Below are 26,636 nucleotides of genomic sequence, written 5' to 3'. Positions count from 1 at the left end.
AAGGAGCAGCAGAGACAGCGTGTGAGGGACTGACCCCAGCCCCATTCCCCATCCCCCTGCACCTGGTGAGAAATTAAGTGAATTTCCCCAAGACGAGTCTGTTTTGCTCATGATGGTGACTGCTGAGTGATCTCCCTGTCCCTATCTCAGCCCACGAGCCTTTCACGGCATTTTGTCTCTCCCCTGCCCAGCTGAGGAGGGCAGTGCCAGAGCGGCTCTGGTGGGCACCCAGCCAGGGCCACCCCATCACAGAGGGAAATGGTTATCTTTGCTCAGTCTGTATTTCTCGAAGTAAATTTGTTCTTGGGAACATTTCTTCGTGAGCACACCTGAACCACTGGTTACAGACTGAGAGACCTTCCCTTCCAGAGCGAGACCCTTTGCTGCAGCTTCTTGGCAAACACCCACAGGCCAGCCCGTTCTGGAGGGTGAGCGCACACTTTGGAGGGATAACACCACTCAGCAAGCAATGGTCTGGATCCCCCTTTCCAAGAAAACAAGGGAATATTAATAAAAATAGCAACAACCTCATAGGAAGATAGATCACAGAAGGAAATTCTTGCCAGTTTAAGGTGGTTACTGCAGATCAGCACAGCAGTCAGACCCAGGCAGATGAGGACACAGCAGCACCACGTCCTCAACTGCCAGCCAGGCACTAAGTGGACTGTCCGACTGGAGCACTCTCCTGTTCAAAGCTGCTTTCATTAAGCGTGTCATCTCTCTCTCCAGTGCAGGGCTTCGCAGCTGGCTAGCAAACACGTCAGGAGAGCCAGCAATGGGATCAAACTAGGGTTGAGGCCACAGATGACTGTCACCCCTGGCCTAATGTCAGGTGTAATCGTTTTCCAGAGGTGACCAGCAGAAAGGAGCACTGCTGACCCAGCCTGTTAGCTTTGTTCTACCTAATGCAAATCATTTTGTTTTGTCTGTGAGCAACAAGTAGAAAGCAGGAGGAAAATCAGTGTATATAATTCTAATTTCATGGAAGTTAAAAATAATAATAATAAAAAAATCCATGCGACCCGCAACAGCCTCCACTAACAGAAAGCAAATGTTGCAAGAAGCCAGTGTGTCTGTGCTTGGTGCTGCTCTCAAAGATTCCCTACGCTCCCAGCAGAGCTTGTGCACCACCCTGCCTTGTGGAACCCCTTCAGTGGGTGGCTTTACAAATGCAGCTGTCCTGCTACTGCCATCTAGAAGTCATATGAGCAACACTGTCTGTCAAGGCCTTTTCTTTTTTAATTTAAACATTTCTTTTTTAATTAGAAATAATTAATACTATTTAGATCCCTGGCAGTGGAGTGTGGACCACAGCCTGACTTGCATAATTTGGCCAGGTCCATTCTGCGTGGTACAATCTCATTTATTTTAATAATCACTGCAGAGTTTCTTGCAGAAACTACCCCAGTGGAGAACACTGAAGCATCCACACAATGAAGGAACAGTGCTTTCTGTCAGGCTCAGCAGCCTTAATGTGTGCTTCCCCCCTAGAGCAACATTTATCAGGACAACACTACTGTGAGGCTGATGGCTAGAGGGAAGGTTTGAGAAGTTAGGTTTTATCCAATGGGGCTCACAAATTCTCAATAATGTTTTCATCTGCATGGGGTAAACGAATGTTATTTTGGGAAAAATACACTGAAAACTTTCCAGAATGAAAGCACATTATGGAATTGGAAAGGTTGCTGAGTGATAACGAAAGGTGCTATGTGGGGCAAAACTACACACGAACAGGGACTAGGAAATGCTAAGATAGGAAAATGGGTACAGTGCACGTTAGTACTATTGCTTTTAGGAGCTGACATCAGAGGTGCACTGTTAGGGTGCACAACCCTGTTGTGCATATGAGGCCCTACATTATTATTACCAGAGTGCCATTTGTTCAACCGTGCAAGGATGTAAGTTTTAACACGTGGCTTTGACATACAGCATAGTGACAACCACAAAATTGTTATAGGTCTTTGCATTTATTACAACAGCATAAGCTCCAGATAACTGGCAGGTCACTCTGCACACTCACTGCTGGGAAACGATTCCTGATACTTAGCCAAAAAATTTTATTAATCAACATATTAGGTCTCCTAGTTACCTTTGTCAGACCACCCCTTGTGCTCTCTCCTGTTCATCAACACTTGCAGTCTTCAAACACTTGAAAAGTTACCTCCCTGCCACACAGCCCAGTGCCTGAGGCACGCTTCGTGAACAGCTGAGTCTATAACCCTGAACATCAGAAGGCTGAACTCTGTCAATCACCATCTTTGCAGTTGCAATGTTAAAAAGGGGGGAAAAAAATATATCAGAACCCCCTTCAGAGCAGCAGGCCTTTAAAATACTAAAGGCTGGAGTCATGGAAAGAATGATGAGCAGATCATATTTTGTTAGCAGAATTCAAATTCTGAAATCAAACAAGATCAGGGACTATTCTGCACGGAGAACACAAGGGGCTCCAGCTTGCTCTCCACCTTAGCAGAGGGAGCCTGTTAGTGCTCACTGTGGTGTTTTTCTCCTAAACAGTCCTTGCTCCCTTGCATCTTGAACAGGAAATTTAGGGAGGTGGCATAGACTAGTGCAAAAAACCAGAAAGAAAATGGTTAATCCTGCTCTGCTGTTGTCAGGCAGTGGGATTACTTTGCTTGCCCAAGTCCACCTGGCACTATGAATAACTAGCAAGTAGTTGAGTTTTGGAGCCTTGTGTAGAAAGATGTTTCCTCTTCTTGGAGGACATTTAGTGGGATGAACCCCCCCCATCTGAGCAAGGGAGCAGGCTGAGCTGTTCCAGGTTCTACTCTTGAAGTCCCTGGTGTGAGATTGGCCAACTAGGGATACTGCCTACATTGCCAGCAAGGCTGCTTGGTACACAGGAAGAGACCCAGAGCAGTTTCCCACCTACCCCTGCTGCTCTGCTCAACTGTGTCACAACTCTGATCACCTCTGCCAAACACTATGACCCTGCCTTCCTGGAGAAAACCCTCACATTCATCACTACCTAATACTGGCACGCCTTAAAAATCAGAGGACCTGCAGCAGAAGTCTCCCAGTCACTACCACCTGATGACAAGCTCAAGTTAACCTTAGACCCCAGATATGGCTTTGCAATCCCATTTCTCACCTCTAACATTTAGAAAACATTGAGCATTTACAATTCCACTGTGGGACAGCCACTTGTTGTCCTTACTGGTCATGAATTTGTAAGATCCCTAAGGCCATCAAAGGGATTGAAGCAGAGAATGAAACGTGGAGAAAAGGGTACGACTTTGAAATTCAGCGATATTTGATAGCCTGTAAATAACACGTCTGATTCTCTGAAACCACGGGCTGACATCTTGTTATGTATCAATGCCTATTCAGGGAAGGCCGTCTGCTTTGCAACAAAAATCTATGTTGAGAGGGAAAAAAAACCCCAAAACCAGCAAGGATGAAAGCAAGAAGAATGAAAACAGTTGCAGATACAAAGCAGAGAAAATGATTTCTAAGTGTTCATGCAATTTCTGCTTTGTCAAGACTGATCTTTTTAGGTATTCCTTCTTTGTCTCGTGTGTATTTCAAACACAGAAAGGTTTAGCTGGAAGGAAGCCAGTGTCCAGCCTCAGGCAATGATTAGTGAATCCATTTGGAACAGCACACTTATCTTTGACAGACAGAGAGATTTCCAGGAGTCAGACATATTGGCAGCTGTCAGAATGAGAGACTGGACATGTACAGCCCGAATCATACTGAGACCATCCACCAACAGGCACAGAGATATTGGCACAAAGTCTTCAAACTCGTGTTTTCTTGAAGCCGGGTCTGAGGGTTCATATATGCATTTCCATTATCCTTTGCCCACGCTTGTGCACGCAGAGCTTATCTCCATATAATTAATTGGGTGTATTACCTAGTGTTTTACCAGGAATGGCTGAGGCACACATACTGGCAAACGAATGCAGCACTGCACATAAGGCAAACTGCTGTTTTCAAAGCAAGAACTGTCAACCCCCTGTATTCAGTTCATTTGCTAAGACCTACTTCAGGTACAAGATTTGAAGCACTGAGCCATCTGTTCAGGCAGGACTGACAGATCGATACCATATCCAGAGGCTGATTAGCTCTGCGGACGAAAGCAGTTAAAGAAGTGCCCCAACACTACGTACAGAAGACGGTCTGGGGGAGGAGCTGACTCTCACGTACCTGAACCCCTGAGGACAGATGCAGGTGTAGCCATTGACTGCATCTACGCACACAGCTCCATGGCGACACTTATGGCCCACACAGTCATCGTCATCTATTTCACAGTGTTTTCCACTGTAACCTGGCAAGCACTCACATCTGAAATACAAGAAGATCGCTGTTAATAGCTTGTTTCAACATTCACAACAATAGCACACACAGGCAGCCTTGCACCGATCTGTTTTGAGATGGAAAGGTGTTAGCAATTATTCCTGGAAACATCAAGCACAGTTCCTGCCATCAGAAAAACTCAAGTCGCTCCTGTCTGTCTGCAGCTGAGGTTCTGCAGTGTGCTTAAATTCACGCAAACCAACACCATACTACTGCTTTTCCTCAGCCAAGTCTGTGGAGAAGAGTCATCATGTAGTGGTCTACCAATTATGCTAAAGATGACGACATCGTCCCTAACCTTACAGACTCAAAGGGCAACATTCTGCAAGAGCAGTTGCTCTGATGCCTCAGACGATGATTTTGCCAGTGTCTGAACACTGCTGAGTGTCTGAGGTTGGCCCTGCGCAGCTACACAGAGCACAGCAAGGTTCCACCTTCCAAATGGAAGCAATCTGCAAGCAAGCTATAAAACTCAGCAAATCTAAAGAAAAATACCATCAGTTTTGAGACCACCACCTGTTTGCCATTCATTTGCAAGGCACAGCAAACCTTGCTGCGGCTACAGAAAGCTGCCTTTGAAGCCCGTCCTTTCCTACGGTGACAAAGGCGAAGCGTGTACCTGCTGCTATGGGGTAACACTATTCGCAGGAGCAACACAATAGGATGCATCCGAACCTGCAGACATTGGCTTTTTATTGTGTTTTATACAATTCTCAAGTTTGTTGTACGAAGGCTGCATCAGCATTTCTATTATAAGCCTCGCAGAAGTTTATAACCTGACAATAGAAAATACATCCCGAAGTCTCTGACTTGGAACAGATCTTCTGGGATTGCTCAACAGCCCTCTTTTTGAATCTATAGTGTAGACTATGTTTAGTCATGAACATGCTTTAGTCCATAAAACACGTTTTACTCCTCCCAGCTGGATGTTAGTGCACATCTGGAAAACAAAAGGCATATCACTTCAACCAAAACAAGGGAAGAGCTACAGTTAACTTCAGCAATAAAAAAAGAGGTTTGTGCTCTTGCTAAGAGACTCTAGTTTGGACCCAGCATGCTTGCTACTGAGGGCTGAAAGAGGAGAGACGTTACAAAGCTGAGGCAGGCAGCATCAGGAGAGAAACTACTACTCCACCAGCCTGGCTGCCACTACCTCCTCCCTGCCAGCAGCCTGGTGGGGTAAGTGCAGGAGGAGGCTCCTTGTGGAAAGCGTCTTCAGAGGAACTGGACACATAGAAGCCGATGAGAAGAGGTATTTCCACTTTCCAGGCAGCAGTCACTGTGCTGAATTTGGTTCCGAGTGACAGTGTATTTCAGCTCCTGGCCGCTCCCCAGCGAGCTGGGTGAAAGTTGCCTGAGTGCAGCAGCAGGTCCTGTGTGTGCTAACAAGCAGTGAATGGTGCCACAGCACCAGGGCTGCAGCAACCACCTAGCTCAAGCAATGAGAAGAATATGACCTTCAATCTCTTTTTCAAAACATGGCTTGTGACTGGCTAAAAAAGGAGGAAATGGGGCAAAGTCTATTAACCTGCAGGGCGCAGGATGGATAACATTATGTAGATGCATATAATTTCTCTCTCCATCCTCCCTACAGGAGAGGCCCCCATCATGACCCTCTGCAGCCACAGGATGGTTGATGTTCCAGCTCTGCATGCCTGAATTGCTTTTTTACACCTTGGTGGCTCAGGGAATACCGTGATTAACATAACGGAGATTGCAAAACAGAGCAAAAAGCCAAAAGTGCTCCTTCCCCAAACCATAAGAAGCGGGCAACATTTTCTGGCAACATTTTAGTCACACCTGCAAGCAAATAATGTCAATCAAAAGACTTTGTGGAGGGAATTGGCAGCATTTAATCCTGTTGCTTTTTATTGATCCCTGCAGTCCCAATATAAAGTGATGTAATAATGAACGATGTGCAGTTCCTTATTCAGGGCTGCCATGCATCAATTTTATGATGTGCATTGGCTATCTCAGTAATGACAGAACCACCACTTTTCTCTGCAGGGCTGCATTAAATCAGCATTTTAAGCTGTCAGGTAATAATTCCAAGGTTTAGAATAATAAAGTATATTTTATACCATGCTCCAACATCAATACAGTGAATGGAAAAACATGCTCCTTTCCTGAAATTATTTTTTTTAGAACTCATTTCATTGTGTTAAATGGTATTTTTTTTTGTTGTTTTTTGTTTTGTTTTGTTTTCTGGCATACAGAAAACTACTCTTCTTCTATAGTAACTGCACAATAAAGATGTGGAGGCTGGAAGTGAGGAAAGCCACCTGCAATTTTAGCTTAGAAAGCAAAGAGTTCTCTGCAGCCAAACACACACTGAAATAGTCCAGTTTGCTTCCAAGCTTGGCTTTTCCTTTAGAAACATGGAATTCCTTTTGCGTCAGTCATCTCTGAGCTCTTCGTGTGTCACATGTAGGCTGAAGCTACCTAAAAACACATGCGTGGAGTATAGCAGGTGAGAAACCAGCCACGTGAGTGCCTCATCCAGCCTCCTCCTAGAAACCCAAGGTGTCCCCAACCAGGGAATGATGGCATGTTAGCTCCACCCCATCCCCCCATACTGCCAGCAAGTGACTGAGTATCAGTAAAAATATGGTGCAGTAAAGAAGGTGGCAAAGAAACTTTCCTATTCAAATTGCGGTAAAGAGTAATTTATATTAGAGCAGTTATCCCTTTTCCCAGTGACCATCTGACATCAGTACAGTTGAAATCTTGTTTTCTGCTACAGCCTTGTAGTGATGGCAACATTCCTGGTATCAGAGAGAGCCTAAAAACATGTCTACTAATATTTAAAATGCTGCCTTATCCAAGGGGATTTGCATCTGCATGCACTCAATGTCTATTGTATTAAAGCTGTGAATCATAGCTTCTACTGCAGGGCCAGAATGGAGTCCTCCCCGTATCAATAAATAACTTGGCTTCCTACTTTTTTTCCCGTCCTTGTCATCTCTTCCTCCCTCTGCAGAGTTTCAGACTGACTATTGCTGACGGCAGGACAGACTGACTGGCGTCCATGCTGACGTGATGTTCTTCACTGGTGTGTCCTATGCACATACCCAGGGCACAAACCCAACAAGCGGATGGTCAGTTCAGGAACAAGCCTGAATCCTGCCGTTACCACTCCCCGCCTCTGCAAGTGGAGCGGAGGGCTAGTGCGAAAGCCTGACTCATTCTGCGCGTGGCGTCAGGCTGCACAATTACCTGCTAAATGCATGGTGCATCACAGGTCAGGAGATCACACTGCTCCAGGGATCAGCAACAGCAGAGGACCAGAAGCTGCTGTTTTTACTGAGACCCATCAGCAACCACACATGACTGCAAAAGTTGCCAAGGGCTTCCAGCCCATTTCTGAATGGCTTGGTGCAACTGAAGTATGAAAGAAAAAAGCAGTATTTCGACAAAACTACGTACAGGGCTGGGCAGGCTCCTTCACCTATGAAGTCTGGCCTGCTAGAAAGCAAAATGGGACAGAAGTAGTAAAGAAATTCTAGATTTTTGTGTAGCACTCTGTGAATACTGGGAAGAATAATGCAACAAACAGTAGCAGAAAATACTTACAAGTAGTTATTTAGGCTCCCCCTCAAGGGTTAATGGCCCCGCTGTGAAGAACACTTTTCTAGCAAGCAAGCATCTTATTTACTCAAATTATTTGGGTAGCAGGTATGAAAATGCTTCCAGCAAGGGTAAAACCATTCAGGACCACAGCTGTCTCCATTCCTTCATACATCTAGCAACATACGGTAATTTGAGTTACAAGCCTTTGCCTCATAACACGGTGCCTCATAGCTACTGGATTAGCCGAATGATGGATTAACTAGGAATGAAAGCTGGAAAGAACATCAGGGACTATTTATGTACTGGTACACACCTCCTTATCCAGTCCCTGTGCATCGTTTCAGTAACTGTCTGAATCATGTAGAAGTTTCCTCTTCCTCTATAGTTGGAAACATTTCTGTCTGGAGGTTTTTCACCCAAAAGGCAGGCTTGAGTTGTACAGACTGACTGTCTAACACAGATTCTGCTCTCCTTAAGATATCTAGCAGCTCTAAAATTTTGGGTCACTTCCTTTTAACTATCCTGAAATGTTCTGTATATTATTTTGCACTATCCTTACATGCCATTGCTTCGCAGGACACAACCTGACCCCACCTGCAAGTTACCAAGAAGACCAAAGACTGCTGCCATCTCTCCCCTGTGACATGCTGGGTGTGCTGGGTGAGGGTGTCCCTTGCCAAAACCACAGCCCTCCCTCCCAGGAGGGAATCGATGAGCATCCAGGATTGCACTGGGGCTGTGAAAACAACCTTAGGGGAAAGTGCAGAACACAGCTCACCCTGCACTGAACTCTCTTGAATTTGTCTTGCTTTCTTACTTCTTTGATTCAAAGATCTTTTCTCGACAGGCTTTTCATAGAGCTTGACTTTCCAACTGCCTGTCTCTATTTGCTAAATTGCTCTGAAATTCTCTCTTCAGACAAGTGATGAACAGTGCTACTGTGCACCTCTCAAAACACCCCAACCTCCAAATATCCAGATGTTTCACTGCCATTTAAAACACGAGGCTTTATTTTGCCCCCGCGAACAGTCAGCGTCATTCCCAGGATGCAAACGCAAACACAGACTTCACAAAACCTAACAGAAGCCAAGCGAGACGTGCCTCTGTGGCCAGCAGAAGACTGCAGCTCCCGTGTGAGAGCCATCCAGTTCAGCTGGCTGCTGCTGCTGCCCAGGAGAGGAAGCATGGGGAGAGTGGTCCCACTGCAGCCAAGGCTGGCCTCTGCCAGCGCACCCCAAGGCTGCCAGCCATCCCAGAAGACAACAGCTACAGTGGGAGTACAACAGAAAACTCCTGCCCTACAGCTTTATGCGCAGGCCACAGATTTATCCTTCCTACTCAGCAGTTAGAATGGGGACTGGATTTTAAACACTGAGCCAGCATGGGCTGAGGAGAGCCGAGTTACATCTGTTAATGTCCCCGTTATGCTGCCTGAATTGATGGATGTCCTAAGGAATGCATAAGGAACCTGTCCTTAGTTTCCGATGCAGGATCACATACTTTGCAGTAACTGCTCCAGAAGTACTCCTTTTGCCATGCTCTATCCCAGAATAATTTCTTTGCTCTGGGCGTACGTGCATTATTTTCAAGTAAACCACAGAAAGCCAGAAAAGTATGTATGGTTGTATTAAAATCAAACTGTGACATGGTCTGAAGTAATTTAGTCTTGCACTATTTGTGTTAATTTCGATGACTTTTACCCCAAACTCACTGCCAGTTCAACCCTAGTCAAGGCAATGGATGGATCTGGCCTGTGTGTGGAGACCAACATACACACATGCTTACCTGGTTCCTTTGTCAAGGGGAAGACATTTGGACTCATGTTGGCATGGATTCAGATCAGGAACACAGTGGTTAATCACCTCATCGCACAGTTCACCTGAGGCAAAAGAAAAGCAATGAAGCTATAACACTTCTTGGACAATCCTGATGCAGCTTCAACCACGATGTTCAGGGACGGCAAATCTCCCTAAATGGAGAGCGCTCGGTAGTTCAGAAGGAAGCGACAAAATTGCTTGTGAGGCCACATGAGACTTCATTAAATCGGGCTCCTTTGCCCTATAGTGACTGTACTGTTTCTGTTACATGAATTTGAAAGGCTGGTATAAAATGTACTGACATATAGACTCCACTTGGAGACAGGCTAAGGATCAAATGGGCAGTTCCTGACCCAGAACCTCTTCTATCAAAGCAAGGAAGTGACACAAAATCAAAGTGGCTCATTAGACCATAACATTTTCACACTGAAAGATATTTTAGCCATAGTTAATACTCTGCCAAAGCAGCTGATTGGACATCATTCTGGAAAAGAACAACAACCCACAAACCCTTCCCCCCAAAACCTCTGTGACTCTCAATAATAGGAACCAGCTTTAGGACTGCATGCAATTATAAAACATTCACTATTTATAAGAAATGTACTAGCTCTATTGTGCTCACAGGAGATGATGTCTTTTCAGAAAATAATCCATCACACGTAAGCTCAGCTCAGCTGTTTCTAGGTATGGTGCGTTACGTGCCACGCACCTCCCTGGATTTGTATAAATTTTAATAATTAATAGTTTGAGAATGTTCAAACCCAGATAGTTTATTAAAATACCACCCTTCTCTGAGTCCTAAATTATTAGGTCACACTTCAGTACCCCAGGATTTGAGATGCAGCCAAAGACCACAGAAATCTTTGCCTTCCCAAGAAACCAGAAGAAACCTACCCCACACCTCCCAAAGCCTTGCAGGAAAAGCAAAGGTCAGCTGCTCTCAACATGGAAACCCCCAAAAGCTACAGTCACAAAGTCCCCTATGCAGCTTTATCATAAGACTGCATCTACAGGGTTTCAAGGTTATACATATTTTGTGTGCCTGTACGTGATATATACCATCACATGAGTACCAAGCCAGTGGATAGTGTGAGAAAAGAGATAATGTGGGAGGCATGGGTGGGCTGGCACTGTTTTAGCAGTATTTTTATGAAGCTGCAGCTCCACCTGTCTTGGAAGAAACTCCATTTTCAAACATCCTTACATTTCTGACTCTAGTGGCTACAGAGAAACACTTGAAAACAGAAACCAAGCAAATTACAAAGATCAAAATTCAGATGGAAAATGCAAATCAGAACTCTCCGTCTTTTACCAGCTTGTGATCTGGCAGGGATGACAGAGCACAATTTTGAGGATGACCCTGGTGGTGACAGGTATGGTTTAAGTTGTTAACACCCCCAGCTCACTCCTTCAGGTTATTTCTCCCACATCTCCAGCCTCCTGGCAGTACAAGCTAAACAGCTCTTTATTTGACTCTTCACATTAGAATAGAAGCATAATATGTGATTGCAAAAATCACTCAATTTTTTTGTTTGTTTCAAACACAGAATATCTAACATATCTGCTTTTGAGAGCTGTCAAGCACACGTGAGAAAGTGAAGCAAGAATAAAAGCCCTAGAGGCATGAGAGAGGGTACTACCAGCATAAACCGTGTATTCACGTGCCATACACATCCTCATGGCTTTTAGGGGCTGGGTTTGGCAATACCGGACAAGTCTGGCATGGCCATCAGCAGTGGACACTTTATTGTTCATAGTGTCAGTTATAAGACAACCAATTCCATCTAGAGCCAAGGAATCCCAGGAAGCCACCACTATTAAATACTACCAAGTCTTTATATAGCCCTGCACAAATCTTGGGCAAATGCAAGGAGTGTATCCAGCTCAGGAAGGGGGGCATGCCAAGGAAATTGAATGCCGCAAATCCATGGGAACCAGGGAAACAGATCATTCACTGGACTTGAGGTTTGCCATTGTACTTTGTTAGTTCTCAAAAGCAACTAGAGACGCTCAAGTCTTACAAATATGAACACAGTTGTCATTGGGGACGGCTATTAACGCATTTTTGAGGTGGCAGAACTGGAGATAGGTCTGCTTACTAAGCAATCCGCAAATCCACAGCCCACCAACCCTCCCAAATACTAACAAAGTGATTCCCTCGGCCTTTGGGCAGACATGAACGTGAGCAGGTCAGAACTTGCCATGACGCCTGGACAACTGCCAGTTCATCATCTTGGTATTCCTCATGTCCCTTGTGTGCTACAAATCTTATGTGAGAATAAGCATGGAAAAAAGTAACTGGCTGGTGACATTAAAAGAACTCAATGATCTAAAGCTGGAAATATTTTTGGAAGACCATTTCATAACTGAATACAGTGTAGATAGATGCCTTCAACTACTCTTTCACTAAAAATGGTCAATAATTACTTTTGAAGTTTCTATTTCTTTTTTTTTGTTTGTTTTGTTTTGAAGAAAAGGAAACAGGCTTAAAAAAATAAGAACAGTTTCATTAACTCTCAAAGGAAACCATCATTCTTCTCCACAGTCTTGACAAGTGCTTAGACATCCAGTAAAAATCTCCCCAAATGTCAAATATTATGACTCACTGTGTCACTCTGAAGGCACCACTATCAAAAGGTAGGAGAATTCTAGGCTAAGTACCAAACATAGCATCCAAAAAAATTTATCATTTTTTCATGCAAAACTTGGAACATTTAAGGATCCTTCCTGTTATTTTTCCCATCTATCACTCATTAGGGAGCTCATTTGGGAATGCCTTGGAACTAGAGCAGCCTCATCTCAGGAAGAAAATTCTTCTTGATACATTATTTCAGGCCCCACCAATGTTCAGTAGACGTTGCAGAAAGCATGCCAGGGAAATAAAACACTTTCTGAAAAGCAAAACCCAAGGCACCAGCTACACAAAGACTTTCTCATATTTTATTCACTCAGAAAGTATCTGGGCCAAAAAATCTGCCCTCAGACCTGAGTGTGCAATATTCATTGGACGCTTTAATGTCAGTATCAGAGGAAAAATCTGATCCTCTTTTCTTAGAGTGACACAGGGCTACTTCTCTGTGCAGCAATTAAAGGTCTAGTCCAAATTTCTCATTGAATAGCTATGTGAACCTAAAACCAAACTGGACATTAATGTTAGGCCAACTTTTAGCAGCACTGATCTCTTTGTGGAAGGTATTTGATCATGCTAAAACAACAGAAAACTTCAGGGTAGTGCTTTCCCAATTGTAGAAAACAATCCAACCTCCCCATTTTCCTCTCTCCTATATATTCTCAAATCAGAGCTCCAATGTGGGTACACAGGGGTTTCTGAAGTGCTTATATAAAAGACAGGAAAATAACAACTATATTTCCTTTCCCATCATTTTTTTTTTAATCCCAAATGATATTTTGCTTTCATCAAGGCACATGTATTCTCTTTCATCAAAGATGAAGAGAACAGATCGACATGCAATGAAGAACAGGTTAAGACTGTGTCAGATTTACAAGAGAAAAACCACTTGTGCCAACAGATCCTACTTTTCATAGTAGCCAGAGGTATTAGGTCTACAACGTCCAGTGAGCGGTCTGTAGAACTGAGGTATGATATGGAGAGGGTACCTTCATAAAGGTAGGCACATCCTCAGCATTTCAAACTTCTTAAGGCTGGTGGTAATGTGCTAGTAATTAGTGCTTGTTTAGGAGAGGGAAGCATTAGACAGATGAAGGAAGTGGTCTGATCTGCTGCAAAAAATGCAACTTTCAGATTAGAATCAAGTTATACTGACAGGTGGAACAGTAACAGGTGGATCTCCCATTGCTGCTGTCCCATGCGTTAAAAAATAACTCCAAGCCTAAAAAAAATTAAATAATTAAAAAAATTTCTCCAAACGCTAGAAAAGCTATCCTGCCCCTTTGAAATGGCTTCCCTTGTCCCCTTCACCAGCACTGAAAGCACAACTTTTTTTTTTTTTTTTTTTTTTTTGTCTCATGCAACATTTTCCTGGTCTTATTTTTTCAGCAAAATCATTAATTTCATGGGGTTTTCCACATTCACTTTTCACAGGGCTCACTGCTTATGAAGAGCTGCCAAGAAACTTGCTTAGGCTTTTCTGTAGCCTTCCACACATCTCAGAATGAAGCCAAAACAATAATAGGAGCAATAAAGATGACTTTTACACACCGTTTAATAACCATCTTCCTTTTTTTCCGTTCTGTGCTGTCATGAGAGCTATTTATTTCATGCCACATTAGACTTTTAAAACCAGGACCCAAGTTACACTATTTCTCCTGAATCAGTAAAAGAGATTGCATGCAGTAACAGTATTTAACCTATTTATCTGTAAGGAAAACAGTAGTTCTGAAAAGACAGTCTAGATCACCAATTTACAACCAGTAAGTTTGATGATTTTTCTTTTGTTTGTACATCCGTTGGGTGACACTTTGTTCTCTCATTCAGAGTACTCATGAAATAATTGATAATGAAACAGAGAACATAATATCATCCTTAATGCGAGAGAACTTCCGTGGGTCCAGGAGGGCTAAAAGCAAAAATGCTGTCAGGAATTTCACAATATTACTTGAGAAAAGGAAAGTGCTTACAATGAAGAAAGGATGAAGGAAGCCTGGCCTTTACCCACGGAGAAAACTTTTACAGGCTGTGCAGGGAGAAGATATATATATTTGAGTAGTTAAACAGTATGTTGCAATTTTCTGAACATTGCCAGGTAAGTCAGAATAGAACTCTTCTCTTTATTCCTAATAAAAAAAAATACCGTACTGTTTTTCTCATAAAAGATTACTCTGTATCAAATAACTTGTATCAGAAGAAAAGGTTTTTTGTATTTTGTTTTCCTCTTCTCTCCTTTCAGTTATTAAAAAGAAGTCAGTGCCAGTTGGAAATTTCAGGAGAACACTGAACCTAAAAATGGTTGGGTGGAACAGACATAGCATGTTCCTCCAAGAAAATAATTCAGTTAGGAATGTTGTTGATGTTTGATGAAAAAGATTTGAGGCTCATCTTAGAAAATAAAAAAAATGATTTTTTTTACTTCTAAACTGTTTCAACTTGCAATGAAGAAAAGAGAAATGTGAAAATCCTTCAGAAGCAAATGCACTCAGCTGCCATGTTAGATACCAAACCATAATAAATTACCTGGAATACACAATAGCAGAACTCTTTCTGCATTATTAATGAACTTTGCTGTTGTTTGACAAACACTGCCCACAATACTTACTAGGCAAAAACCTAAAAGTTACTTTTTATTCTTTATTTTTCTTTTTTCTTTATTCTAATTTTAAGCATTATTGTTAATGCTTAAAACCCTCACATTTAAGTCTTCATGTATTAGGTTTTTGCCTATTAAGTGGGAACCTGAAGCTACACTCCACACTGAGATTCCCAAAGTGGCTTGTTTTTCAGAATGAAGGAGCAATTACCTCTAATCTTGAGATTAAACAAAGGGATAATGGATTAAACAACATCTGGGTAGAGTAGTAACGATCCTTTCACTATTTCTGAATCTTGAAGGAGGAGTAAGTTTCAGATCTGTGCACTGCCAAAGTACAAAAAATAGTATTCAACATCACAAACACCACACCACCACAGTGTGTAAAACGTGAGCTAAACCAGCTTCCAGTGCTCACCTGCATATAGCATCATCCCTCAGAACCACTGTGTCTGGAATAGAACCTAATTTTGCTGGACCCCCTACATTTTTGAGCCATATTACTTCATATGGATGTTTTCCAGTTATGTGATTTGTCTGGAATCTATTAGGGATCGATTTATTTATTTACACAATCTAGTGCATCCAGTCACATCTGAGATGCTATACATTTTCTGAGACGTCCTTTCAGGGCTGGCAGTAGGACACTGGACACGCTGTAGACTCACGTGTCTGAATCTGAACTCTCACGGTCTGAACGGAGAGATGGGGAATGGGGGTTGTGGTCCATTCATAACACTTTATCTCTGCCACTCCTTCCTCCTCATGTTGGTCCCCTGCTCCAGTGTGGGCTCCCTCCCATGGGATACAGTCCTTCATGAACTTCTCCAATGTGGGTCATTCCCATGGGCTGCCGTTCTTCAAGAACTGCTCCAGCGTGGGTCCTTTCCATGGGATACAGTTCTTCAGGAACAGACTGAAGGGACACTGTTCCTGCCAGAAAAGCTGCTCCTACAGGGGCACCTCCTCTCCATGGGCTGCAGCTCCTGCCAGAAGCCTGCCCCTTGCTTGGGCTTTCCATTGGCTGCAGCTTCTTGTAGGGCATATCTACCTGCTCTGGCATGAGGTGCTCTGCAGGCTGCAGTATGGGTATTGGCTCTGACATGGTCCTTCATGGGCTGCAGGGGAACAACCTGCTTCAGTGTGGTCTTCCCCATGGGCTGCGTGGACATTTCTTCTCCAGCACCTCAAGAACCTCTTCCCTCTTCTTCTTCACTGACCTTGGTGTTTGCATAGTTGCTTCTCTCATGTTTTGCCATCAGTGCTGCTGACAGGCTCAACTTCGTGCAGCGGCAGGGCTGACAGGAGCAGCTCCTCACCTCTTCTCACAGAAGCCCCCCCTACAGCCGCCCTCCTCCCCTTCTACCAAAACCTGCACGCATGAACCCGTACAGTCCTTGAACCAATAGAGGGCTCCAAAGAATACTTTATATGCAGAAAGATTTACTTATTTCCTACTGACAGTTGTGCCGTGGCCACCACCGTGCTGTCGGAGTGCTGAATACACCAATTGCCCATCGGTGGACTCAGCTCCTCCCAGCCTGATTAACTGTGCAGTACACACCACCTGCCCATAAGCAGGTGAGTAACAGGCTTGTGGTTAACGTCTCATCCCCTGAGGCTTTTCTTCACAGATTGCATTTAATGATCCAATTGAGGATGATATTCACTCCACTCATCCTTTAAGACAATAGTAGCTGATCCATTTTCTTAGAGATACACTGTGGTCCTGGTGAACAAAGAGAAATTCTCCAGTCGATCTGGTTCCCCAAACATGACACATTACATTTTGCAAATGGAAATATGACCAAAGGAAATCCTGGAGCTGAGAGCTCCAACATGACAGGACACCCATACTGAGACTAAAGACAGGCTGCAGCGCTGCCAGTTACTGTGCTATTTCCTTCTTCAGTCCCAGTACAATGAGATAAGAGAGTCCAATCTGATAGCAATGACATGTGGTTCTCTCTTAATAAAACAGGGCTGGAAATGGGCTTAGGCTCCTAAACATAGCTAAAACTTCCAGCTCTTCCAGCACTTCTCATTCATAGTTAGGCAAGTGGGAAATGTGGGTGCCTTTTTATTTTTTGCACTGAAAGCAAACATACTTCACATTTGTCGAGTAACTAAAACTGAGAAACTTCCATGTAAGGCAGAACTCCTTCAAATAAAAGGAAGAAAATATCCAGACTTTGACCACAATTTTCTCTGCTTATCTTGAGGAAGTTATGGCTAAAGTTCCAGAATTTTAGAAGAGGCAGATAGCTAAGCTTTCAGTGTTTATTAGGCAGCTAATAGCCTTGTGGAACCACAAGGCTGAACCACACTACCTAGAACCTTCCTGTTCCTATATCAAACATGTAATTAAAAAATCACAAGGGGGAAAAAACAACCTACAGTGCAATGATCAACTGCAGCGTCATTCAGCTGTCACTGGTGCCCACCTCAGGGACTGCTGCAAAACAGTCTCACAATGGTTAGCGATGGGAAACGGGTGGGAGAGCTCCAGCAGAAGAGTGTCAGCCACAAGTCACCACACAACTTCTTTCTTCCAGAGTTCGTTTGGCTTGACTAAGTGCTTGGCTTTTGCCATGCAACATTACCACAATCAGATATGCCAGAAAAAGAGACCATAATCACTAACAGTGAATAGTGTTCTGTCTAAAAGTAGCAAAACTGCAAAAAATCTCAGATACCATCTACCACAGGACACCACAAGGTCCCCTTAGGTAAAATAGAGCTTAGCCTTCTCTTCCAAACACATAAAACCAGAAATAGTTTCAAGCTTTTTTTTTGATTGAGAGAGATATTTTTTTTCCCCCTTGTGATACAAAATGCTTGCAGCTTTTTCCCAGGGAAACAAACTATTTTAAACACTTGCTCTCCTCTCTCCCTGCCATGGGATGCAATGTATTTTAGAAAAGACCTATTTTCAGTAGTAGAAGCCACTAATTTTTTATTGTTTCAGAACAAAGAGGTCTGGCTATTTGCTGAGGCTTTTTAGGATCCTTAGCAAAACCTGAAATATTTACCAGTTTTGTTGTGTGTAAGCACTACATAGTCCTGCTTCTGCCTAAAATCAAACAGATGGGAGAAAAGGAAAAATTACAGCAAACAAAACAAAATACACCAGCAAGTAAAGCATAAACCCCTTTAAAGTGTGTAGTATATGTTTGGTACAGCCTGTTTGGTCCTTTAGCTATGTTTGGACACCTCTTCAAGTGAAAGCACAGAGGACAGCGGGATGGAGGGAAGGATCTCTTTTTGGAGGTACAGAATCCTGTATTTGAATCTAGAACTATAAGCAAAGCAGTGATGGCTCTCGAGAACACCTATGACAGTAGTGAACAGAAAAAAACGAACGAAAGGGAGAAATGGTATGAATTTTGTCCTACATTTCTAAGCCACAAAGCTAGGGAGACAGTGGAATGTTTATATTGATAGCTGGAGATAGAACATGTTAAAGCCAACAAGAGAAAAACTAGAAAAAATACAAAAAAGGAAATGAATTGGGGTGACTGACCTAACTCATAGCTTTCTCTTTCGAGGTTCTTATGTATGTTTCTTTTTTAAGAGAAGGAAAACCTTCAAAGCAGTAAGAAGCAGCTGTAATCTATGAAGGGGTCCCACCAGGCTGTAAACCAGCCCACAGACTGCTCAGGCTTTACAGCTGGCTGGACTTTGGGTACACAATTTTCCTGGAGGAAATACATGTTTATAATTTAGCTTCAGGATTAAAATAACCAGTCAGGGAGAGGAAAAAAATAAGACAACAGCTGACAATAAAAGCCATCAGGACTCTGCTACACAGTGTAAGTATTGGTTTGGTTATGTAAATACAACCAACAAACATTGAAAATACTGACTTTTAAGAATGCTGAAGAAACCTGGTGGTGCAGGTAAGGGCTTGAATCTTTTTTACAGCAATCAGCCATCTGCCTATCCCCCCTTCCCAGTTTCACCTTCTTTAACTTATGCTTCATAGAATCCATTTGTATTTCCACAATGTTTTAAAGTTATTACATGGAAAGGAACTAGGAAGGATGTTACTGTGACTGTGGGTCATTTTTTGGTGTGTTGTTTTTGTGGGTTTTTTTATATGAGAGTGAAATGGAGCTGGAGTGTGGGAAATTCGTTGCCTCAGCAGTCACTTAACAAATCGGCCATTTTTTATCTACTTTGAGTAGGGGAAAAAACTGTCAAAGAATTTTAAAGGAAAACACTACAAAAACTTATTAATTGAAGAAAGATCTTTGGCTTTCACTATTCCAACCAATGAAAGCAAAATTTATGCATCATTATTGGGGATATTGTTTCCTAAAAAGGCTACAACAAGTAAAGCTAGACAGACAGAAGATAAAGCAGGAAAATACCAAGGTACGGAAAAAACCCAAACCCTGGATACTGCAACTCTGTCAATAGCCAACATTTCCAACACATGCATTTTTAATTTGCATTTCATTTAGGAACATAAGATTTACTGTCATGATTTAACTATTAGTCAACTAAACCAAGGGGGATTCTAAATATTTCTTACAGGACAACACACATAAATGTGTGTTGTAATACACAAGAGCATTTATTTCATACATGCAGTGCTTACTGTAATATCATTGCATTCTTACAAGTATTATGGCATCCAAGACCAAAAGATTGATGAGGGATTCAGATTACCTACTTCACAGTGCTACCAGAGCCTGCCTGCCTCTACAGTCAGGAAAAGAAGGAATCTGCAAGAGCTGTGCTGGGCACCTTTAACTAACAGCCTGAATGTTGCTCAAGACATCACAGATTATCAGTACAGAAACATCTAGTCTGATCTTCAGTGTAACACAGACCACTCTAGAAGTAACTTGTGTTTTAAAAAAGCATCTGCCAAGAAACCACATTTGTATCTAGAAACAACTCTTGTATAATTACAATGATAAAAATGTATGGTCTGGATTTGTTCAGCCACTAAGGTCAGCCAACGAACCTTTTAAAGAAATTTCTATTCTCCATACAAGCATTTGTGGAAAACAAACAAACAAAAGTTGAAAAAAAAAAAGAAAAAGCTTGCTCTGTCTGCCTACTCTTTGTTAAGCCAATTAAGGTTTTTCTTGAGATCTTCAAGATGTATTCTCAATTCCACAATGGTTTTTTTTTTATGTTTCACCTCTAATCCTCTTTCTCACCTCTCAACTTGGTCCTTGAATTCTGAACAACAGAACTAAGTATAATATTTGGGCACAAGAAGAAGATATATTACCTACACTTTCTGTCCTGCTAGATACACCCTGCCTACGGATAGCACAGCCCTTTTAGGCAAAACACCATGCTGTGAGCTCATTGTCCCCCAGACTACTTCACAGGAAAAAGGTTACCCTGGAAAGTACCCTCCACGATCCATTCTTTGTTCATATAAATACAGATAAAATCCATGAAGCAAACACAGTTTGCTAACACAACGTTCAGCACAGCCAGCACCTGACAGGGGGGCAGGCACCTCAGTGCACAAGTCTGAGTACAGGAATAAGTATTCCCAACTCCTCCAGTGACCCGCTTTCTCTCTGAAATATTAACATTCACTATTCTTAGTACATTCAACACCATACTAATCTACTTTTTTTTTTTTTTTTTAATAGATACTGCCGTAGTAATTTCAGTATTGCTTCAGTATAAAAAGGTTTATTTGAAGACAATATACACAGAGATGCCTTGGACATCACAGGAGACTTCAGTCAAACTCTTTGGTCAATAGATCTCCCTCTTTTCAGGTCAGGCACGCATATCTTTTCAAAGTGCTCCTTCATGACTTGCCTGTTTGCTTCCATGGCATTTCCTTAGCTGCTGTTCATTCAATCAAGCAATTTCAGCTCATGTCCAATTTCTTGTGTTTGGATTCAACTCTTAGAAGACCCTCAAAACCATGGCTCAGATTTTCTTAGCTTATATGTAACTTTTGGTTTGCTGATGACTTCAGTTCTTCCAGCCATTTTCTGCTGTTCCCTGCCTTTCTGCTCTGAGAAGGCCAGGTGTACCTCTCAGGGGTATTTCAGCCCAGCCAGCTGCACTGCAGTCATCCTTCCAGGTGACCGATCAGGTTTGATGAAATATCCCTCTCCAAAATGGAGGCAAAGCAGGTTATAGCAATTCTTTTATCACAGTTCACTAAACTCTTCCCATTTTTAAGCAACACAAACTATTGCAACCCTTTAGATTTCTAATTTAAGCAACACCCCTATTTTTCAAACCTTTTTCACTTATAATTCATATTCTATTTTCCAGAAGTACTTCCTGCTCTTCTTCAAAAATGCAGTTTGTTTCAACTGTAGTCAAAGCTATTGCCTGCACTGTGATAGCAAACGCTTACTGTATGGTATATACAACGGTGTGTATCTCACATTGCAAGACTGGGGTCTAGTATTCAACAAACTCCTGCTCATAACCATAAGCACAGCATGAACAATATTCAGGTTAGGAAAAAAAAAGCGCTGGAAGTCGATTACAAATATTTCAAAACTGATTCTAAAGTATCATATGAGTTCTCTGGCCCCTAGGCAGACTGCCATTTGAGAAGAAATCCCAATCTTTCCTGCCTTTTTGGTCTGGAAAAAAAATAAAACTGCAATATGCCTGAGAAGAGGAAAGCACATTTGCATATATACTGGATTCAGTTCCCTACTAGACATGTCTTTTCTTGGCTGGGCAAATATATTTCCTCTTGTAAATGCAAAGGCTCTGCCTCCTTGTATAGAGTTTTGTTTGAAACCACCCAAGAACAGCTGACATAAATAGTGCACAAGTAAGCACAATGGGCTCAACATCCTATAAGCAAAACTCTTTACTCTGCTAAGCTGCAGTTTTTCAGTTTTTGGCAGAAAGATCATTTTAGGACTCCAATAAATGTACATTCAAGCCATAAGGCTTTTCTCAGCTAAAGATTTACATGGGCCTCCTTTGTATCAGCCACAAAAGTATTTTAAGAGTTTGGAAATTCTAGAAGCTTTCCTCCTGCCTTACTCAGCCACTCAAGCTTGATCCTCATTAAATCCCCCGACATGTAATATATTCCAGTGTACAAGAAGCCCTTCATTACTTCTCCATGCTTAGAAGGTAATAAACCCATTTCAAAGGATGGGAGCAGGAACTGTTGCAGGTGTTTCCTTACCACTCCACGCTGGGCCAGGAAGGCTGTGCTAACACAGTTTGAATAAGCCAACGGTACGCTCCAGTAACGGCTTGGGAAATGGCACTTTTAGGTTCCAGTTAGGAGGGTTTCTGCTCTCGCAGAAGGCTTAGGAAGGAATTTATCTGAAATGCAGGATGGGTGCTGGAGATACTAATTCCGTTTCTAACTCAGTTACCAACTTCTGTCACTGTGGACTTAGCAGGTGACTGCACATCTGCTGGGCTGGGCTCACTGCCATGGGTGCACACTGAAGGCTACAACTGAGCTCACGGTTTATTGTACAGCCTTTGCTTCTTCGCTTGTGAAATGGAGATAATGAATTTAAAAAGCGCATTGTCAAGCTAATTTTCTTTAATAAACGCAGACCTCTGAGATCTCAGGTGAAAGCCACACTCAAAAAGCTATTTTCCAACCATTTGAACAGAAACTTTTCTTTATTTTCCAGGATTCAGAACTGATGTATATCAAACTCAGCTCATGACTGGGAATATTTCTGCAATACATTTTGAGAATGCGCGTGCAGAAGTACAGATTTCTCTGACACCTCAGACCTATGTTTTAATGCATTCTAAAATGAAGCATCAGTATTTTGACTCAGAGAAGTGGCCATTTTTGTGACATGTATGGCAATATTGGTAGAACTAACATCTTGCCAGTAAGACATCCAGGTTGCTTTAAAATGGGACTAGTTTCCTGGTTAATTATATGCTCATGGATAAAGTAAACATGCATTTGGATCCTTCCCTTCAGGCACTGAAGGAACTCCTCATGGATTCCTGTTCTTTGGTTGTGGCCCTTTCTTACCTGTGTAATTAGGAGGGCAGAGACAGACGTAGTTGTTGATCCCATCCACACACGTCGAGTTATTCTCGCAGTCATTGTCTTCACAGTCATCTGGGTTTATTTCACACCTCTCCCCCTCATACCCAAGGAGACAAGAACAGCTTTGGAGAAAGAAAAGAATTAATAAAAAGTTAGCATGGATCTGAAAGGGCAGGAGGTTTGAGGTATAAAACTGAAATTAAAAAATATGAAAGCGCGTTGCTGGAGCCCAATTCACTGCTGCTGTGAAATACAGAGCGCTTTAATCCTATGTGTTTGGTAAAGGATGCAGCCTGATGGTTCATGGGGTCATGTAATTATTTACATGAGACATAAAAGCATCAGCAGGAGACAGCCTCTGTCGTGCTTCCCTTTGCTTTCTTTGTCAAGAACCCTCGCCTTGAACTGAAGTGAGCAACTCCAGGGCAGGAGAGTAAACACTCATCACAATATTCAAATTCTTGGCTTCTCTCTTAATGACTTTGTGAGTATGTGGATACTTGCCTACTGAGGGCTGCACAATCACAGGGCAACTTGGCAGCTTTTAGATAGTTCGCTCTCTTTAAAGAACAACGGCTTGAATTGAATTTACAGACATGAACATTTTCTTCTCATTACCACTTTGTCACTTGTCCAAACAAGAAATGTTTGGGAATGATTGCTTTTACAAGTGCAGTAAGGTTTCAGTACTTCTGCAGCTCCTCCAACATCTATTTGTAGAAGAGCTGATGATGTCTAGATAATTCAACTAAAACACAAACAAACAATGGCAGAGCTAGTAATGGTTCTGTGATGATGTGGACACTAGTGAAGAATAATTGCACTAAATATTTTATCTCACAAGACTCTGATGTATGGTCCCTAGAGGGAGTGTAAGAAACTAAGTGGTTGAAGAATGACTTCAATTTTTTTTCAATCTCCATTTCCTTTCCAGATCTAGAAGTTATGGTTGCTAAGAGAACCTTTATATTTTAAACTAGCTGTAAGTGATGAAGAGGTGGAGGACACAATTTTCTTAAAGAGAGTCTAAAAACATGTGTTAAGTGCTCCAGTCATTTCAGTGGCTTCTAAGAAGCCAGCAATGATATTTGAAGTGTCAGTTTTGAACTATCAGTATTGCTGTTCACTAGTCACAGAAAGTGTGTGCACGGAAGGGAAGGGTTGTTTCAAGTCCCAGTCCAAACTACACATTCACTCAGCTGTTCATTTCCTTTCCCATACAAGTTCTGATGGCAGAAAAGGAACTGAACAAATATAAAGCACTACTGATTGATGAGGATGAAAACCAGAAAGCACCACAGCAGTCACACTAATTGCCATCCATTGATTTCTGGAACCAGGAGAATTTCAATGCAGAGATAGCTGCAGGGTACTTTTTTCAGGTCAGATGGACAAAGTGAACATGGGTTCGTTATCCTCCTTTATGTAGGTGTCATGGAGATGAGGTTGGGAATGCTCTGGAGAAATAGGAGAACTTCAGAATCTGTGAAGAAAACTGCAGCACTTCTGGGCTGGTTGCTCTCAGCGTGACATTTGCTTTTCTTCCTCCTGTGTCCATAGACTGAGCAGAGCACCAGGGCTCCCAAGTGAGGTACAGCACAGAGCTCTGCATCTACCCTCAGCAGATCCTAGGTTGGACCCTGAGGATAAGGTTAGATTCTTCATGACATGTGCAACCTCAGAAACTAAGGGAATAACAACTAGGAACAAAAAAGGGTAGGCAATGTGTCTTGAGCCACCACAACAGTAAGATCTTCTAGATGGGTACAGAACAGGCATACAGGTCACATGCTAACAGTCATCTTCACTGAGCTCTGCAGGCACCACAAAAACAGGTCATGAGAGTTAGAAAACCTTCACCATGAATAACCAAGACCAAACTGCCCAAATAAATCCAATTTAGGACACAATAAATCAATAAGAAAGATCTTATTTTCCTGTCTCAATCTCATTATTGCTAATAAAATATGTCCTCTTGCTGACCCTGCAATGATCCAGAGGATCACAGGAGGCAGATAAGAAAGAAAAGCTGGCACACTATCTTTTGTGGCAATGCAACTGTCGGGGAGGGGGTTAAAGACATCTAATTAAATACAGTGACACATTCATCATGTCTCCCCTTTTGATTACAAACCCCCATTTTCAGGGGTTTATAACTCAGCCATAAAAATATGCTCCAGGCTGCAACTTGGCATCCAAGGTCTTGGTTTGGGAGCACAAATTTTTCTCTCCATTTAAAGAAAAGCAACAAGAGTGGCTTTGTGCTGGTTATTTTTATGTGAATATAACACCATTTTCCTTCCACAAAAGGATTGGGACAGCTTGGATGTATGCAATTAAAAATGACATTATTAAATACTATCACAGAAATGGTTCAACTCAGTAGAGTTACCATCAGTAACAATACATATGGGATTGTTAACATACAATTGCTCAGTATTAGGACACATTCCATACTGAAGGAAATGTCAGCATAATTGATGACATTTGGCTACTGGTCCCTATGTATTATAGGGAGTCTTTACATTATTGCTTACATATGATTCTTGATTTTGATTTGCATTCAAAAGTGCCAAATATGAGTACTGAAATTAAAAGATAAAACATACAATTTGGGACCCGGATTGAACTGTATGTTGAAAGAGTTGCAGTTTGGGACTGTTTGTATGTATTTTCCCAGAAAAAGCTTAGAAGAAAAATGAAGTTTGCAGAGTGACTGGAAGGTCATCAAACTTGGGTTCCAGCTGACCGAGAGAGAAAATTAATTCCAGAGACAATGATGAAAACTTTGTATTGACTAAATAGTGAAGCAGTGTGAGACAGCATTTCATTTGGACCTCAGAAACAATGGAGCCGTGCAGGAAAGAGCTATTTTCTAAAATGCTGTGATCACATAAAGGTCCAAATTCCCTGTTCCTCCAGTTTAGGGATTTTCTGTTAAGTGTTGTGTTTTCCTAAAAATAAAGAAATAAATAACTCCTCACTATGCCCATGAAGGCATAAGGGAACACAGAAATTAATGACAAAATTTTGGGGGTAAACTTTTGGAGCTGAAGTATACTAACAGTTTTGTATGTTTACTATATTAATATTTTTTTTCATAAACTAATGAAAAAGTTTAGCATCTGTTTATTAAAATAGGCATACATACAGTGTATCACATTTCAAAAAAATCAACTTTTAAATAGAGATAGTAAATTCTTTCAGGAATATTACAGTTTCTCTGTAAAGGAGCTTTTTACATATACATCCCTATGGAGTAGCCTGTAAGTCTGGAAGTGCAATGTTTTTCCTTGAACTAGGCAGAATTAACACCAGGGAGTTAATCAGTTCCAGGATTTTACATTTATAGGGAACTTAAAGTTTGTGCAAAATGCTAAAGAAAATGCTCTGGAAAATGGAGGGGGTTTTATATGGAGAAAAGTTAAAATAATCCAGAGACTTCGTTTCCCAACACTGTAGGTTCTCAAAGATCAGCTGGTTGCCTGTGGCTAAGTGAAGCAGAGCTGACAGCTCTGCCTCCTTCGTCAAAGTCTCACTCACAGACATGCTAAATGTCCAGGACATGCCTGATTGACTATATTTTTTTTTTTTATCAGTCTCAATAAGCACTTTTTTTGGCAACCTTTTGTCAACGAAGACAGATCAGATTAGAATAAGCAATTCAAAGGGAGGAAGAACTTAATGTTTCTAATCCTCTGAGCCTCATGATGT

General features: G+C 42.0%; 1 protein-coding gene across 1 annotated transcript in view; it reads right to left on the bottom strand.

Annotated features, from left to right (window-relative positions):
* The window catches only part of SLIT3 (slit guidance ligand 3), a 531,529-nt gene that overhangs the window by 32,726 nt on the left and 472,167 nt on the right, over nt 1-26,636 (bottom strand). Inside the window, exons 29-31 of the mRNA XM_027779712.2 lie at nt 22,905-23,044; nt 9,673-9,766; nt 4,168-4,305 (exon numbers count right to left, since the gene is read on the bottom strand). Coding sequence (XP_027635513.1) covers nt 4,168-4,305; nt 9,673-9,766; nt 22,905-23,044 — 372 coding nt within the window. The remainder of the gene's footprint in view (nt 1-4,167; nt 4,306-9,672; nt 9,767-22,904; nt 23,045-26,636) is intronic.

This window comes from Falco peregrinus, chromosome 8 (genome assembly GCF_023634155.1).
Source record: "Falco peregrinus isolate bFalPer1 chromosome 8, bFalPer1.pri, whole genome shotgun sequence".
NCBI classification, from domain to species: Eukaryota; Metazoa; Chordata; class Aves; order Falconiformes; family Falconidae; genus Falco; species Falco peregrinus.
This window is presented reverse-complemented; position numbering and strand designations above follow the sequence as displayed.